Source organism: Medicago sativa, chromosome 1 (assembly GCF_051527215.1).
Source record: "Medicago sativa cultivar Bolivia chromosome 1, Bolivia_mono, whole genome shotgun sequence".
NCBI classification, from domain to species: domain Eukaryota; kingdom Viridiplantae; phylum Streptophyta; class Magnoliopsida; order Fabales; family Fabaceae; genus Medicago; species Medicago sativa.
This window is the reverse complement of record NC_140749.1, coordinates 21077917-21096747: the sequence shown is the minus strand read 5'-3', so window position 1 is coordinate 21096747 and position 18831 is coordinate 21077917. Positions and strand designations below refer to the sequence as shown.

The 18831-nt window shown below is 30.9% G+C and overlaps 1 protein-coding gene and 1 long non-coding RNA gene across 2 annotated transcripts; one reads left to right on the top strand and one right to left on the bottom strand.

Moving 5' to 3' along the window:
• Positions 1-9133: 9133 nt before the first annotated feature.
• Positions 9134-11676, bottom strand: LOC146953549 (B3 domain-containing transcription factor VRN1-like). The gene is made up of 6 exons (XM_085710570.1): positions 11412-11676; positions 10901-11309; positions 10424-10542; positions 10076-10349; positions 9739-9797; positions 9134-9644 (listed from the first exon to the last, which is right to left on the bottom strand). The coding sequence occupies exons 1-6, from the start codon at positions 11466-11468 to the stop codon at positions 9396-9398; spliced, it is 1167 nt and encodes a 388-aa protein (XP_085566696.1). The 5' UTR covers positions 11469-11676; the 3' UTR covers positions 9134-9395.
• A 779-nt stretch (positions 11677-12455) lies between these two features.
• LOC146953548 (uncharacterized) lies at positions 12456-15721 on the top strand. The gene is made up of 4 exons (XR_015010676.1): positions 12456-12712; positions 12901-13022; positions 14541-14615; positions 15431-15721. It is a non-coding gene; the product is annotated as an uncharacterized LOC146953548 (long non-coding RNA).
• The last annotated feature ends 3110 nt before the right edge of the window (positions 15722-18831 follow it).

Sequence of the window (18831 nt, the reverse complement as noted above, 5' to 3'; positions counted from 1 at the left end):
GTGAAGCCTATCACAGGACATCACATGCAAATGATTCCGGATTTAATACACCTCCGCAGAGGGTTGTGGCAACTCCACATAAGGAGATGAGTATCTACCCATCTATCAGACTCAATGATCCACTATGGGATAAGGTGGTCTTCAACGCACCTCGTGCCACCTCTCCGGTGTGCACCTCGTGACTCCTCTCTGGTGGCCACATTTACTATGAAATGCATGAGCATACGATTCCCCTTATATGCTAATGCAACAACTTACATATCTCAAAAGCATATGTAAACAATTCATCTCATGCATAAAAGCATAAATTCATCAAGCTAGCATTTCAATTATTTTGAAAGCAAAGCACATCAACAGATCATAGTCAAATTGATAGCATATCATCCCCAATTGGGCAAACATATTTACTCAAAATGTTTATTCACAAACAAAACAAATATAAGCACATAAACCAACCACACATTTAAGTAATTATAGTGTTTCGAGATAGTGCCCTTACCTGAGCAAAGCATTCCTTTTTTATTTCTTTTAGACGTCAAAAACCCTCAAGAACCCAATAGCATTCGCAAAGGTGATATTCCAATTTTGCTCTCACACCAATAGCCCTCCAAGTGAAGGTATTTATTTCTCTTCTTAATCACTTCTCTAAACTCTCTCACAATTTTCTCATAATCTCACTTTACTCTCAAAGTTTACAACACCAATTCTCAAGAGAAACGGAAAAGAAAACTAAAGGAGTACATATAGAGATGATCGGACTCGAGAGAAAGCAGAAAAGCTAGAACTGAACTAGTTTCTACCCAAGGAGACTACGATGTTGAAGATCAAGAATAAGGCTAGGATTTATTGTTACTATTATTATTTGATTTCTTTTGATAAAAGTTAACATCATTATAAGTTTTCTCTTCCTAAAATTAACTAACACTTGAAAATTACTCTTAATCAAGAAAACTTTTCTAACTTCAATCAAGGTTATCTTATTTTAAACCAACCTTAAATTATAATGATTCTTAACGTTTTTGTCTTGATAAAGTATCATTTATTTTTATGACGTTTCTCAAACTTCTTTAAATCCGTTGATACTTTACGCGCGATGTCTAAATTTTATCCGCAACAACATGAATATTATTGCCATCGTTTTCAACTAAAATGATATCATAATATAGTCTTTTTTTTCTTCTAAAGGGATAAAAATATAGTACAACAACTTTGCTTCTAAACTTCTTAAAAGAATCGGATAAGACTGTATGACTCATCTATGTCATTATTTTCCAATTATATTTTTGCTAGTTTACTTAGTTTTTCATTAGAAGTCCAACCGACGTATATATTTGTTTCTAAGTTTTTAATTCTAGAAATAGTATTTTAGTGTCTAACTATCCTCTTTAGGTTACTAACTAAACCATGTATTAGACTAACAGTAGTAAAAATTAATCCTACTTCATATTCTATCTTCACACAACAAAGTAATTTTACTTTCCAAAGTCCATGTCTAGAACTAATAAGTCTTCTAGAAATTAACTTAACATCTTTATTTTACAACTCACAAGATTACGCGTTTATTAGTGATGGTTTGAAGAAACAAATCGAAATCCAATATGTCAATTTATTTAATTTCTTTTCCTGCGGAAGTTTTCAAAAATCTCAAACTATTTCCAAAAGTTTTTTGCTCAATTAAATTTATATCCATGAAAAAGAATTTGAAATAATTTAAGATAGAAATACCAAATTAAAGTGTTATTTCCAGTTCTAGTTCAACTAGGAGTTATTCCAATTTTAAAGTTATTAAACATAATTATATCTTTCTCTCTTTATGATTAAAATTGATAACCCTTTGACCAAAATAAAATCTGAATAAGAATTAATAATTAAATCAAGGGAAGAAGGATATAAGGCTAAGTATAGAGTAGATACGAAAGAAGAAGAACCATTCTGGACAGTTAAAAAACACCAGAAAAAAATGAGCAGAACAACAAGGGAGATAAAGCAGGAAACACACACCAGCATAACAAAACTGCAAACTGTAGCAACACCACCAAAACTTGCCGCAGGCCAACCACGAGTAGTAGTAGCAGGCACTCATGGTGAAGCAAAACAAAGTAGGTACTATATTTTATTAGGATCAAGTTATACTATTTAAAAATTTAACTTATAGTAAGGGTTATTTATTCTATTTTGTCTTGAATAAAGTCCATGAATTAGATGGCACAATATCGATCATGTTCTTAATAGTTAAATTTAGTCAAAAGTATAGCCTATGTTCAAACATCATATACGTGTGGCCTTGGATGAAATTTCTCTAACAATGATTAATTAAAAGTATAGAAGGTTTGGGAAAAACAACATAGCAAGTGAATTGTGAATGACCGTGAAATGATAAAATCATAAGGAATACAAAATGACAACCTTGAAAGACCAACCTTTGAGATTGATCGGCTTTGGCTTTGGCTTGTTGTGTATATGTCGATAGAGGTGAAAAGGTTTTGTAGAAGATATGAGAAAGAAGGAAAAAGAAGAACCGAAAGATCATAGAAAAGGAAGTAAAAGGATGATGTGAGAATTTATTCTTATGTTAGATGTGGATGATAATTTGTATGAAGATGAAGGAACAAGAGAGATGAGAGGCTTATGGTTTTGTAGAGAGAGAAGTAGGAAGAGAGAAGATGAAGTGAAAGAATGAAGAAAGAAGAGAGAAGTATGAAGATAGGAGGGAGAGAGAGAGAGAGACGTGACAAAAGAAAGAAAAATGAAATGAGAGGATGGAGTAGAATGTTTGTTCTGTGTAAATACATATATATAACCTTGGTTTGGATACATATAACATAAGGGCTTTGAAAAAAAAATATAACATAAGTGAAAAGATTAGGACCATCTAATATGTTTGTGACTTGTAATTAGAAAGAGGATAAGGGTAGATGTTTTCACCATAGAGTAGATATTTTCATTCATAAAGCAAGTATTTTTGAATAAAGTAAGTATTAGACTTGACTAGTTACAATTATATCGTTAATTAATTTAAGTTCTGCTAATTCCCTAACCATAAACACTTAGTTACTTCTAAAAAACTCATCATGATTATTCGTTTCCATAACACGTCACATAATTTTAAACGTAAATGATCGCGGTTGATAATGATACGTGCACCGGTAAAATAACTTTTTATTCCAGTATTCTATCACGACTAGAAAATTATTTTCACTACATTAATCTATCATAAATAATTTTATGAGTCTATACAAAGAATTCCGCACAAAGCAGAGTTAGTTTTTAAAAAATTAAGCGCGGTAAATTTTCCGTTTGTGGAAGAGACTGAAAATTAAATTCTCGAGAAATTTTCCGAAAAATTTATCATTAGTCGCTATCGCGACAAAAACTACAAAATATTCGAGTAGCGATAAAAATTCATCGTCGAAGGTATTATTTATTTTTATTTAAACATAAATTAAAATAGACACGGAAACATAATATTATATTCCTAATATTTATTTATTCTTAAAATTACGGGTCTTACATTTGCAATAATAGAATACAATGCTTAAAATTGTAGAAATAAATATCCAAAGGGCAAAGCAAATAAACATCTAGTTATAGAGTACCTTAAGAGAACAAACAACTAATGGTTTCTTCCTATAATTGAAACATCAAACACATATTTTCTATCATCAATCAACTTAAAGAGACAAGTATCTCCAATCTCCACTCTGCATGCTTTCATAAATTTTATCCAATCTTTACCGAACCTGCAGCCACGAATACTCTCATAATAATTGACTTTTACAAACCATGACTTTCTCCCCATTTTTAACTCCACAATATTTTCATGACATCCATTTTTCATAAACTCCTTTGGTACACTATGCAAATACAAACAAAAATATCATTTATTTATTTTTTGTAGTTCTAACATTTCTATCTATATATGTAACTATATTTTATACAATTAATCCTACCGGGGCTGTGTTCTTCACCAAAACCTTGAATGTGTTATGCTTCATCACATCAGGACCTTCTGTACAGTACAAGCATAGATACAAAATGATATCATCTAAATTTTATAACACCCAAAAAATTTAGAGATATTTGAATATACTTTTGAGCTAAAAAATTTCAAGTATGAACTTAAACATATAATATATAGTTAATTAGGTTTTAAACTAAAAAAATAAACTGAATCCTAGATAAGTTAGGCCAATTACTAACTATTAAAAACTTAGTCCAAAAACTTATAAATTATTCATATGTTTGCAGACCAAATTAAAAACTTTTTTAATTCTCAGAACAATTTAAAAAATTACATATATATATATATATAAGAGTCCTTTACAATAATAAAATTTATAAACTTTAAAAAAGTTAGAATAATATAATTTATCAAATAAAAATATGATAACATACAAAAAAGCAAATAAAAGAAAAAGAAAGAATTAAAACCTAGTAGTTTCTTTGCGATTGCTTCGTTTCCAGCACGAGTAATAGTGATAATGAATGAAAAAGGTCTCCGTCGAATCATCTCAAATTTACAAACATCATCAACTTGCAAATTGTATTTTTGCCTAAATATTTTCCAACCACCTCCCATACAAGATCTTTCTTTGTTACCATAATATAATACCTCAAACTCACTTCCACACTCCTTTCATTACCAACCCTTATTGTTGCAGTTCCATTAAAATCTTTCAAGTTTTCTCTTGAAAACTCACTTGGTAACCACTGTTTCAAATCATGGTTTATTAGAGATATTAATTAAAGCTTAAATTATTAGATACTTTTATATAGCAAACTTACCAAGAAATAGCCATTTCATTATAACTTCAAAAGAGGGATTCTCATTAACAGCTTAAGAATGTGCCATTGGGTATTTTCTAGCTTCTTCACCATAGCCACTTTGTTACTACCTATAAAGTTTAAAGATATAATAATCTATTTTGCTTAGGCATTAACTATTTATCATACATTTGATTTAGAGATTATTTTTAAACGATTTTAAGAAAACCTATTTTTTTTTATGATATCTAATAAAAAACACATATTTTTATAGAAAAAGTATCTAACAATGCTTCTCAATTCATGCATTTCAAGACACTTTTTTTTTTTCCTTAGATTTACAACAAAGTACAAACCAATAAAGTAACCACTTTAAAAAATTTATAGTCCTGTTCTCAACAAATATACATCGAATGTTTTTGGTCATTGTTAATTTGTTATGGTCTCTTGTAAAAGAAATCATGTTTGAAATCTTTGTAATATGTGTGACATATGGTTTAAGACCATATACTCCATGTTTCATAAATGGTCTAGTAATTATAATGACTTCCAAGTTCCAACCATGCATTGGTCACAACTCACAAAGCATGTTCTATTAGTAATGGCATGATCAAACTTCACCTTCAAACTCATTCAAAACATTCTCTTGAAAAGTAACTTGGTATCTTCTGTTTCAATGAATGTTTATTAGATTTAGAGATTATTTTTTTTGTTAAAATTGGTAGATATTTTTTTGTTGTAAACAATTTGCTTCAATTTTTATAACTTACCAGCATAAACAATTTGCTTCAATTTTTAACAATGTAACATAAAAAAAGAGATATGGATTCCCTGCAGCGGCAGGACGTGCTGCTGTTGTGATTTTGTGTACGAAGAGAGAAACCATGTGAGAGATAGGAACATAAAAGGGCAGCAGAGAGTGCAGGAGAGAAAGTGTTGCAGATGATCTATTTCCGTGGGATTCTCGACTTCTCGTTATTGCCTCTCACCATGCCGCTTTGTTACCACCTGAAGAAGAAAAAAAGAGACTATATTCATCATTCGGGTCCTTAGCTAATGGAGGCTTTTTTTTTGCACATTAAAAAAAAATATTGTAAAAGTAACTTAGAGATTTTTTTAAAACTAAACATAGGCATTTTTATTTTAAATTTTTTACTACCATGAAAATTATTACTCCATCTGTTTCAAAATACATGTTGCTTTTTACAATATGTTCGCATAATTTACTTTAACTAATATTTAAATACAAATATTTGCACGAAGATGTTGTTTGATTTGTCTTAATAAATATTTTTATAATATTAATTTTTTTATAATTTTTTACCATAGATAATTAAAGATTTTAGCGGTCAAAATTGTATATTGGCATATGTGAAATGGTTGACTACGACATGTATTTTGAAACTGAAGGAATATTTTTTTAAAAATTTCTTTTAAAATAAAAAATAAAAAAATGCAACAAACCAATGAAAAACTCTTGGGCTTTTGAGGGTGGAAAATATGAGTAAAAATGTAGAAATCTTTCGAATTTATTAAAAGAGTAGTTTTTTTTTTAGAGAATGATAAATATATATATATACAACATAGATTAAATTTCATTTTTATCTTCAACATGATTGCTTAGGTACATCACTAACTTCAACATTTTCTTTAGTTGCTTCTTGTGTATCTCTAACAACTAATTCATCAATAGATTTTATATTGGAATAGTTTACTTCTAAATATTGGCACCAAATATTTTAACCCTGAAGTATGATCCACCTATGTATTTAAAAGTTAAGAGATATTCATATTTAAGAGATTTTGCAAAATTTTCCCAATTTTTTTAAACCAAATATCACCATTACTCTCCAGCCAAAGTATTTCTTGTTGAACACCATTTGCCAGTCTAAGGAATATTGGGTTTGACATTCCTTTCAAAAATCTCTCCACATATTTCTTTGGAATCGTCTGCATTAAGATATACACAAAGATATTAATATCTTTTAAATCACACATTCGCAAATAAAACAGTATAAATGCAACATATTCCATGATGCAGTTTAATTGTTTCTAACATGTATATATTCTTACAAGCTAAAGCTTTTTAATTCTTAATTATCCTGGGATATTATCCTATGAAAATCTGGGAAATATATTGAAATGACATGATGATTCACAATGAAATTGGAAACACTTGTGTCAAGTGTCTCTAATTATTAAGTTATAATAATAATAATAATAATAATAATAATAATAATAATAATAATAATAATAATAATAATAATAATAATAATAATAATAATAATAATAATAATAATAATAATAATAATAATAATAATAATAATAATAATAATAATAATAATAATAATAATAATATCTACACCAAAATGTTTCAACGAATATGTGGAGAACCGATGTGTCTTTCCGGTGTGTCTCACTCTCATCAATGGTTACTAGTACTAACCATTGGGAAATAAATGATTAGTCTCTTCAATACATTAACATGACAGTAGAAAAAAGATAGCCAAGTTTCATTAATATGGAATCAATTGGGAAGTGAAAAAAATTGCAGAATTGATTTGCTTTATGATTTTTCGCTGAAAGGTAAAACTTGAGATATGGGTGCTGCAAGAATTGAATGTTGGGTCGAAGACCAAAGTCACACGTTTACTTTTTGTATTCTAGTTGGATAATTTGGTTTGCCTTCTTTCATTGAAGATATGGTTGAATTGGAACTATATGTGCTTGATTTGGTTTCATTGTGTTGCAAGGAGTAAAATAAAAAAATATTTTTATCGAGATTATTACAAAGGAGGATCATATTTAAAGGTTGAGATATTAGGGCTCAATACATTGGAAATAGACTATTTCAATATAAAATTCGTAGATGAATCAATTGCACACCTCTTATTTCACGACCAGAATATCGATTATGGATTCATCAGTCAATACAAAATAACACTAGGAAACAACGATCTGAATACAAAAAGAAGCCAGATTCTATAGCAATCTTGATCACTTGTGGAAATTCCAAAGGAACGGCAACACTCATAACCCTAGCAAAACACCTCCCAAAAATAATTGAAAATATAAATTAACACTTATTTTTCAATAACAAAACTCACACACCAACCAAGTGTTGCAAAATAAAAAATTTCAGGTTCGAATTCACGGCCCAATAAATCAAATGTTATTAAACTCATACAAACTATTGAGCCAACGAGTCATTGATCGAACTATTAGATTTCTAGTTGAACCACATGAACAAATCACTATAAAAAACTTTTTTTTTATTTTTTTGGTCAGGTAACCTAGTGGCTAAAATTCACATTTTTCAAGATGAATAAATGGGGTGCTTGGGGTTCGAACCCTGACCCCTGTATATAATAATGCATGTCCCTGCCAACTGAGCTATGCTCATGGGGACCTATATGAAAAACTTTGAATAATCAAAATTTAATGTCTAAAAATTATAAAAGAATCGTACTATACATTAAATAAAAAAGGGAAATGCTAACCGGTGCCCCGGGGCACTGGTTAAGGATATTAAAAATAAAATTATATAGTAGTTAATGCATTGAAATTGTATAATTAATTTATAAAAAATCAAAAAAAGTTTCCTATTAGAGGTCAAAATATCTTAATATTTGTAACTTAGGCTTTGTTTCGGAGTTTGGAGAGGAATAAAGGGCTTGAAAAAAAGAAGGAGAAAGAAGTGGAAAGAATGAAGAGTTTTGGGAGGGTAGGACTTTGAGAGGTCATATTAAAAATATCCAATGGCAGACACATACAGCTTATACGTACACACTTGCTTGCACCACTGTTGTCTCTTCCCTCAACGTCAACCAAACACCGCTTGAATACCTTGTCATGAAGACTTTCTTTATGAGGAGCATGTTCAAACCCTTCATCAAACCTCAACTTTAATATCACTATTAGATTAGGAGGAGAGCTCGGAAGATCATTCATATTAGGATCATTGCTTTCACATAAGTGATTTGAACATCACATATTTACCAAAAAATTTAAGTCATTAGGTTTAAGAGTCATCTCATTTATAAAATTTTAAACCTACACTTTTTTAAACAATGTGAGAGTTCTAACTCACATGCCCTACACACAAAAATCATAAGAAAGAAATACATTTTATTCGACAAATTTTTTTCCAAAACTATGTGTGTTGCGACACGCGTAATTATAGTGGTATCCGTTCTAAGAACATTATGCAATTTACATTCAATGCAAATTCAACAAGTAAATTACAATACATTTCACATGAACTCACAATGTAAGTTAGAAATAGAAGCAACTTTTTTTAATTTGCTACAAAAGTGGCTTTGCTTTGTCCTATTTAACAGAACATTCTCAATATAAAATACAAAACATCTTCCCCAATTCAACGTCACTGCTTCAATCCATTTCTTAATTAATCATGTCATTCTATTTCACACGTTAGAACATCTATGCTCTCTCATTACAAAACAACCAAAAAAACATTACAAGCAACCATATTATAAATATCCAAAGGCAGACACGATACAACTTAGATTCAAATGAAATACAAATGTTAGCAATAATAGAATACAATGCTTATAATTGTAGAGTTAAATATCCAGCACTTAAAAAGGGCAAAGCAAATAAACATCTAGTTAGTGCCTTAAAGAAGCACAGCTAATTGAAACATCAAACACAAATTTCCTTTCATCAATTAACCTAAAGAGACAAGTATCTCCAATCTCCACATTGCATTCTTTCATGAATTTTATCCAATCTTTACCGAACCTACAGCCACGAATACTCTCATAATAGTTCACCTTTACGAACCATGACTTTCTCCCCATTTTTAACTCCACAATATTTTCATGACATCCTCTTTTCATAAACTCCTTTGGTACAGTCTGCAAATACAAACAAAAATATCATTTATTTATTTTTTGTAGTTCTTACATCTCTATCTATATATGTAACTATATTTTATGTAATTAATCCTACCGGGGCTGTGTTCTTCACCAAAACCTTGAATGTGTTATGTTTCATCACATCAGGACCTTCTGTACAATAGGCATAAACACAAAATGATATCATCTAATCTAATTTTCATAATACCCAAAAAATTTAGAGATATTTGAATTTATTTTTGAGCTAAAAAATTTCAAGTATGAACTTAAACATACAATATACAGTTAGGTTTTAAACTAAAAAAGAAACTGAATTCTGGATAACTTAGGCTACTAACTATTAAAAAAAGAGACCCCTTTCTTATAACCTTTTTCATAAAAAAATTATAACATACAAAAAAGCAAATAAAAGAGAAAGAAAGAATTAAAACCTAGTAGTTTCTTTGGGATTGCTTCGTTTCCGGCACGAGTAATTGTGACAATGAATGAAAAAGGTCTCCGTCGAATCATCTCAAATTTACAAACATCGTCAACTTGCAAATTATATTTTTCCCTGAATATTTTCCAACCACCACCCAAACAAGATCTTTCTTTATAACCATAATACCTCAAACTAACCTCCACACTCCTTTCATTACCAACCCTTATTGTTGCAGTTCCATTAAAATCTTTCAAGTGTTCTCTTGAAAACTCACATGGTAACCACTGTTTCAAATAATGATTTATTAGAGATATTAATTAAAGCTAAAATTATTAGATACTTTGTATAGAAAACTTACCAAGAAATAGCCATTGGTGTAAGATTGTGTCATTATAACTTCAAAAGAGGGATTCTCATTAACAGCTTCAGATGTTTGGTATTTTCTAGCCTTCTTCACCATGGCCACTTTGTTACAACCTGTAAAGTTTAAAGATATAATGATCTATTTTGTTTGCGTTAACTATTTATCATACATTTGATTTAGAGATTATTTTCAAACGATTTTAAAAAACCAAATTTTTTTATCATAAATGATAAAAATCACATATTTTTCCTTCCAAAAAAATAACATATTTTTATAGAAAAAGTATCTAACAATGCTTCCAAAAACGATTTTCAAGACACTTTTTTTTCTTCCTTAGATTTACAAGCTTTCAGAGAAAAAATCACAACAAACCATGGAATAACTCTTAAAAGTTAAAAGCAATTATTTCTATAAAAACTAATGATTTTTGTTTTAAAAAATAAATAGAGTAACAGACAAGCCTAAACTCACCTGAGAATTTTCTCTTGCCATTTATTGTCCTTTGAGCTTTCTTTGGCATTTCAACCTTATCACTCTCTTCATCACTTTCTTCACCTTCTTCAGTGGCTTCCTCATCACTTTCTTTACCTTCTTCAGTGGCTTCAGCACCTTCATCAACTGCTTTGATATTTGCATAATTTATTTCTAAAGTATTGGCACCAAATATCTTAACCTTAAAATATGATCCACCAATGAATTTGAAAGTTAAGAGATATCCATATTTGAAAGACTTTGCAAAACTTTCCCAATTTTTTTGAAACCAAATATCACCATTACTCTCCACCCAAAATATTTTTTGTTCAACACCGTTTGGAAATTTAAGGAATATAGGGTTTGATATTCCTTTCCAATATTTCTCCACATATTTCTTTGGAACCCTCTGCAACAAAGAAATTAAGAAATCATACATTAACAATAGGGATTACAGGATAAATGAAACATAATATAAAATATGCAATATAATAATTTCTAATAGACTTACAAGTTTCTTATCTTGCAATATTATTCTATGAAAATCTGGAACATGTTGAAATGACATGATGTTACTGAGTGAGTATTGAGCTAAGACTTTAGGAAATGAGGTGATGAGTTAAAGATTTTGAATGTGAGGTTTTTGTCTCTGAAGTCTCAAGTGGGTATTTAATTATTTAGTTAAGGAGAGTTACATAGAAAAGCCACGTTTGTAAAAATGCTATAACATCCTGTGAAGTGTCTTTTCATTTTAATTATCTTTTTTATTTTTGGGAAGCAAGTAGAAAAAAGATAGGCAACTTTCACTAATATAGAATCATTTGGGAAGTGAGAAAAGTAGCAGAAATTGAATTGCCCTAGCCCTAGACTTATTGGGAGAAGAGTTTCATTGATAGGTATGTGTTATGAAGGAATTGTGTTTTGACTATTGGATCTAGGCAATCTGGTTGGATAATTTGGTTTGAAGAGCAAATTAAGTTACAAGTTTGTCTTCTTTCATTCACCATGTGGTTACTTGTTATGGTTACAATTGAAATCATAAAAGCAATTCAATTTCTACCAATTGATTCTATTTTAGTGAAAGTTGCTTGGCTATCTTTTTATACAAACTTCATGTATACATACATGCTTGATGATCCAACAGTCTCATACGGCATACACTCAAAAACACAATGGTTTGATCCCTTAACACTACAAAAAAACGCATTAATTCCGGCGGTTTTGTACCGGCGGTCCCTGTAAACCGCCACTATATCCGGTATATTGCGGCAGTTTTTCTAGCCGCCGCTATCTACAGTACATTGCGGCGGTTTTGACCGCCAGTATTAACATAATTTAATTGCATAATTTACATTGTATATTATGGCATTTTAGACTGCCGATATCAACCATTTTAATTTTCCCAACCTCACAATATTTGGCGCACTAACTTCCCTCTTTTTTTTTTCCCAATTTTTTAGAAAATCCCTCCATCTTTTTCTTTTACCCTTTTCTGTTGAGATTAAATATTTTATAACAAAACTTAAATCTTTTTCCAAACATTCTCCAAGCTTCCAAAAACCCTCACGATTTCCATCACTTCTAAAACTATAACTAACCCTTTCTTCCTCAATCTTTCTTCTATTCCCGTCCTTTTCTTCACCGATTCCTCAATCTTTTTCAATTCATTCCAAAACCCTCAAACACCCAACATTCGATTCCCTCAAACCCAATCTTCAACCGATTGCAAAACCATCAGACCCAAACTATTCCTCAATGTTGCCGATCTGAAACCCTCATATTTGGTCCCTGTCGAAGTCTTCTCTCAACTTGGTGAGTTTGAAGTTTGCTTAGTCTGAAATACCCAAACCCTCATCTTTGTATTATTCTTGATTTTAGTTGGTTAACAAGGTTCAGTTTTGATTATAAGGTTCAATTTTGATTATATGATTAAGACTTTCTGCTGTTGGAATTTGTTGTTGTTTTTGTTATTGATTTTTTTGTTTTTGTTTTGCTGGTAGAAAAACTGAGGTCTGTGAAAAGAAACAAGCAGATCTACTGTTGATTATTTGAGAAGGTTTTGATTAAGCTAGAGATTTTGATTATTTGAGGAGGTTTGCTGCCAAATCAGGAGGATCTAGAGGTTTGTGAAAAGGACCCATTCAAATAACTAACATGTTTTTTATTATTGTTGTTTTATGTGTTTCACTTTTTATGTTTATACAATATGTTCCATCAAATAACACGTTTATGATTTTTTTGTTTTATGTTTATTTTATTTACATTTTTTTATGTTTTGATGAATAATTACTCTCTAGCTTGGTTATTTTAATTTTGGTTGAGTTCTATTTATTTTTTTGGGATGTCATAACAACTTTAGATGAACAATGAACTAAGGTGGTTCTTTTCCAATTTTTGTACCTTAAATGGTTTCAATTTGTGTGAGATGAGTTCAAACATACTTGTAACCTTAATTTTTTTGCATATACTGATCTTGTGAATTGATGCCATTTGACTCGACAAAAATCGAAAATTTTGGTTAAATTGTTTATCCTATGGCCTTGTTTAATTGTTTCTCCTAAAGTTTTCTTTGATCTACTTTTCTTACCGGAGCCTTAATTGAAATTCTTTCAACATGATCAAACCACCCAACTTTTCTCCTCAACAATTGGTGTTTGTTTTGTATATATATTTGTTTCCTGTTTGTGTTGAGCATGGCTCATAGTCATTGATAAGTGGGAACCGCTCAACTATACTTACTACTTCATTTTAGTTTGATGGTGGAACCTTTCTACTGTACAATCAAATGATAGAGTATCATTGTTCTTATCTTAGTAGTTAGGAGTTGATAAGGGATAGAATAAAGGGAAAATAAGAGTAGTTAAGAGGAGGTAGTGGAGTTTTTTCGTCTCTGTTTGTGCCAGTTTTTGGTGTCTGAGTGGTTCTGTTTGGCTGCTGGTCCAGCAGAAGTGGCAGGCCTCTGTTGTTTTTCTGCTATGGTGTGTCTTTGCTGCGGCTTGGATTGCATTTTGGGTCCTTGTATGTGTTTTTTTTTGGTGTTTTAGGCATGACAGTAAGTTGTGTAACAGCTGATGTGTGCAGTTGCTACAACTTCTGTAGTTGATAAGGGATAGAATAAAGGGAAAAAAGAGTAGTTAAGATTTGTTACTTGTTTGAGTAGTTAGTTAGCTATTTGGTTAGGTAGAGAATACAAGGATAGAGATGATCATTGAGTATTGTAAAAAAAAGCATATCCTTCGTAGTTGACCTTTCTGTCATAAGCCAAATTAATGATGTTATATGCAAGTCAAATTTTTCAAACATTTTCTCAAACTACACTTTTCATATTGTAAAAATTTGATGAGCACCACCATTGTGCTGTGGCAGCTGCCACAGGCCACAACACCTATTATATCTGACATAGACCACAACACCATGTTTTATGGTGGATTGTTTGCTTGCTGCCATAATCTGTCATTTGCAAATAGATAACACTGGATATTATTATTTTATTTTTTTTGGCTTTTCTGGATAACATAAAAAGTCAAATACACGATTTTTTGCTTGCCAAATAATTGATTTTAGTTTCCTTGTGATTCAAATATACTTCAATTCATTCTGTACTATACTTTTAACATTTCATTTTCTGTTTGTCCCATAGAACTGCTATAACTGTCAGCACATCAATCGCCGTTGCACCAAAATTGCCGTCTGAAATCTCAAAACTGTGCAGGAGGTATGAGATGCGTTCCTTGTACCTTTATACACTGTCTATATAATTCTATATCTTAATTCATCATCAGTGATTATTAAAATCGTGTAGTCATGTCAATTGATAAATCATGGATGCTTTAATATATTTTTTTTGTAGTCATGTCAATTGATAAATCATGGATTTGCAAACCACTAGGCACACCTGAATATGAAAATAGGATAATTCACTTTTTGAATTTTGCATTTGAACATCAACCTGCCGATGTACTTACAATTAAGTGTCCGTGTTCAAAATGTGGTTTCAAGAAGGGGGGAACATGGGATGAAGTTTACATACACCTAAAAAATAGACCTTTTTCGAAAAATTACAAAATTTGGACTTGGCATGGTGAAAGACCAAATGTAATCGCGTCTGAGGCAGTTCAAAGAACCTGTGTTGCAGAAGATACTTTTCAACCACAAAATCCAATGGAAGACATGGTCAATGATGCATTTGGAATTGGTCGAAACAACCTGGACGATGTTGTTCCATCCTCTGTGCATAACAATGAAGGGCATAACTCGACACGTGATGCAGACGATGTCGAGATTTTACAAAATGGATCTGAATGCTATTGGTCTAATGAAATCAATACTGCTAATTTTTTTTATCAATTAAATGCATTTCTCTAAGTTTATCATCATCAATCTTTATATTCATCAATTATGAAAAATTGATTTTGGATAATACTGTCTTTCAAGCTTTTACTTTGATAATAACTTTTACTTTGCTTAGGTTGTTGAATTGGCAATAATATCTTGCTTAATATGAGTTAACAATTATAATATTTTTTGCAGGCATCAAACGTAGGAAGTGAATCTCCAACACCTAATGACATAACTAGATCATCAGATGAAAGCAATGCACGTGGAGCATGAGAGTCCTAATTTTAGTGACATCAGTTGTGTAGTCATTTTTATGTTTTGAAACTTGTTATTTTGAGAATAGCTAAAGATGGTGGCAATTGTTTGTGTAACTTTATGTTTGGAGACTTGTTTATATTTGAGACTTGTTTATTTTGAGAATGGATATTTGTATCAAACTCCACTTGAATTGAATTATAAATATATCAATGACAATGTTCAAAATTTTTTGTCCTTTAATTTTGTTCAAAAAATAGAAATGTACAATTATATATTCCTATGAAATAATAATATTATAAATAAAATAATTTCAATTTTTTGAGCATTGTGGCATATTATATGTCAATTGTGGCAGCTCAATGATTAAATATCAGAAGTAAATTCTGGCAGTTGGACATGCCACTAGATGCATAGGTCTCAGGAGTACTTTCTGGCGGTTAAAACCGCCGGTACTTTCTGCATGTTACGGCGGTCAAAAATGCCAGAAACACCTATTGGCTTTGTAACAATTATGTACATAGTGGCGTTTGAAACTGTCGCTATATACAATTAAATGACCGCCACTTTAAACCAAGTATAAAACGGCGGACAACATGGCGGCTATGTAAAAACTGTCGCTTTAAACATTGTGGCAGGCAAAATTTCGGCAGTTTTAAAAATGCCAGAATTGTGCATAGTGGCGGCAAAAACCGCCGGAATATTCATTTTTTAGCCGCCGGAAAACACGCGTTTTTTTGTAGTGTAATCTGCCATTTTTACATAAGGAATTGTAGGGTCCATTTCACATGAGCTCACAATGTAAGCTAGAAATAGAAGCACCTTTTAATTTGCTACAAGAGTGTGTGTATCATCACAATATCTATCATACTTTAAGTGTCTCATTGTGTTTTGTGTCGTGTATTTGATGACATGATCCATATTTTCTAATGTCTAATTAATTAGATGGCTTTAGTTATTTAAGAGAACGTTCTAATGGTGGGGTTTAAAATGGGAAAGGAGAGTTCTTTCCCATGATGGGAAAGTTAAAGCATGACCATTGATATAATGCTTTTTAATTTGGATGGCTGAGATGTGTGACCTGTTAACTTTTTGATGGGTTATATAAAACAAAAACTGTGACCCCACCTCATAATTAAATAACCTTTTGTCTTTTGTTTGTAGTAGTGGGCTTTTGCAATTATTTTTGGGCCTGCACGCATGAGCTCCAAGTGGGTGTAGCTGGCTGAAACTGCTTCTTCTTCACCCATATAACAGAAAACGGGTCGTTTTGACCCGCAATTTGGGCCGACTTGATCTCGCGATGTAGCCATTGAAACGCAACAAAATTACACAGTTTTGATCGTGAGGCTGATTCAGCATGAAACCCATTGATAATTTTCAATTAATCTTCAGTCAAAAACACATCAATTATGGTAGAAAAGAATTAAGCTTATATTTAACTATATCATTGAAATAAGGAACATCCATTTCTTTTGTTTGAATGTGAAGAGCAACGAATTATCATCCAAACCTTTAGCTGCACAAATTTACTTTTAACAGCTAAACTACTTTTTGGTCCTTAGTAGTATTTCTATTTTTTTTTCTCTCGAAATGCTGGTGAATTCTTGGAAACGGTGGTTAAAATCCAAAATGTGTTTCTATGAGAGATCAAAAAGAGAAGAAGATTACTTGGGTTAAATGATTTGAGGTGCGTAAATCAAATTCAAAACGTAGATGGTCTTGGAGTGAAAGTTCATGGGAAGGAGATTCTTTGTCTGAAGATATGTTCAACCAGAATAGTAATTTCTTTAGATGTGGACGAACATCCATTTCCCAAAATTTGGTGAGGGTGGACTTTTGCGCTATTATGACTAAATGGGGAGGTGTGGTAGGAACGTTAAACAACATTAAAAAAATAGACCGAGTAATTTTTTTTGTTTTTTGTTCTACCTGTTAAAACCTACAGCTGTCCTGGGAAAAGGGACTTTCCCATGGTGGGAAAGAACTCCTCTTTCCCAGGTTAAACGGCACCCGTTCTAATAGTACAAAATACAAAACAACTTCCTCAATTCAACGTCCCTGCTTCAATCCATTTCTTAATCATGTCGTTATATAGCCCTCCAAAGTTCTTCAAGATTATGCAGAATCATGCACTTCAAAATGAAGAATTTGTAAGCATTTTATAATCTCCTAAACTTACTTGCATAATAATAGTTCAAAAGTCCAGTATAATTTCAAGTCAAGTATAGTATAATAATTTCTACTTAATTTTATGTGACTTACAATGACGAATTAAAATTTAGGAGTACGGGGTCATTGCAAATGCTTAACCTTATACATGTATTTTAATTTTACAAAATTTCAGTATTTTTACGAAAGCATAAAAAGTTGAATAATTTATCATGATTAAATTCAAACAAATTTTTTATAGGGGGTTAAAAAGCTAGATATTAACATTATTTTCAAACAAATTTTTTATAGGGGTTAAAAGCTATATATATTAATATTATTTATTTGCATGGATTAAAATATTTGTGCCTTGTTCTGAAGGAATCTAGTTGGAAAGGAACCCATAAGTTTAAAACAACTCAAAAAGCATTGCAAACATTCATGCATATAGTAACATGATACTTCTTAGAGTCAAATGAAATATAGATGCTTAAAATTAACAAAATACAAAGCCTTAAAATTGTAGAGCTAAGAAATGTTCAACTAAACATTTAGTTGGTACCCTAAAGAACAATAGAACAAACAGCCAATGGGTTTTTTTTTTTCCAACAATTTCTTCAATCAACTCAAAGAGACAAGTATGTCCAATCACTTTTACCAACCATGATTGTTCTTTACATAAACTCCTTAGGAACATTCTTCAAATACAAGCAAAAAATATTATGTATACATAATGTAGTTCTAACATCTCTATCTATATATCAACATAGTAACCATGTTATATTTAATTAATCCTACTGGGTTTTTGTTATTCACAAAAACCTTGAATGTGTTATGCTTCATCACATCACAACCTTCTAAAATTGCAGAAAATCAAAATGATGACGTGTAATTTTAATAGCACCAATTTTTTTTTTATAGATATTTAAATAGATACATCCTCCGGTCACTAATATAAGAAAAAATCCACTTTCTAGGTTCATTCAATAAATGAGTGTGCAGCCTATGATAAAGACTACATACATAGGCTGCATACTCATTTATTGAATGAACCTAGAAAGTGGATTTTTGCTTATATTAGTGACCGGAGGGTGTATGAGCCAAAAAAGGTTCAATTATGTCCTTCAACATATATTTTATAGCTAGGTTCCAAAATAAAATAAAAAAATCTAATCCTTGAACCCTCA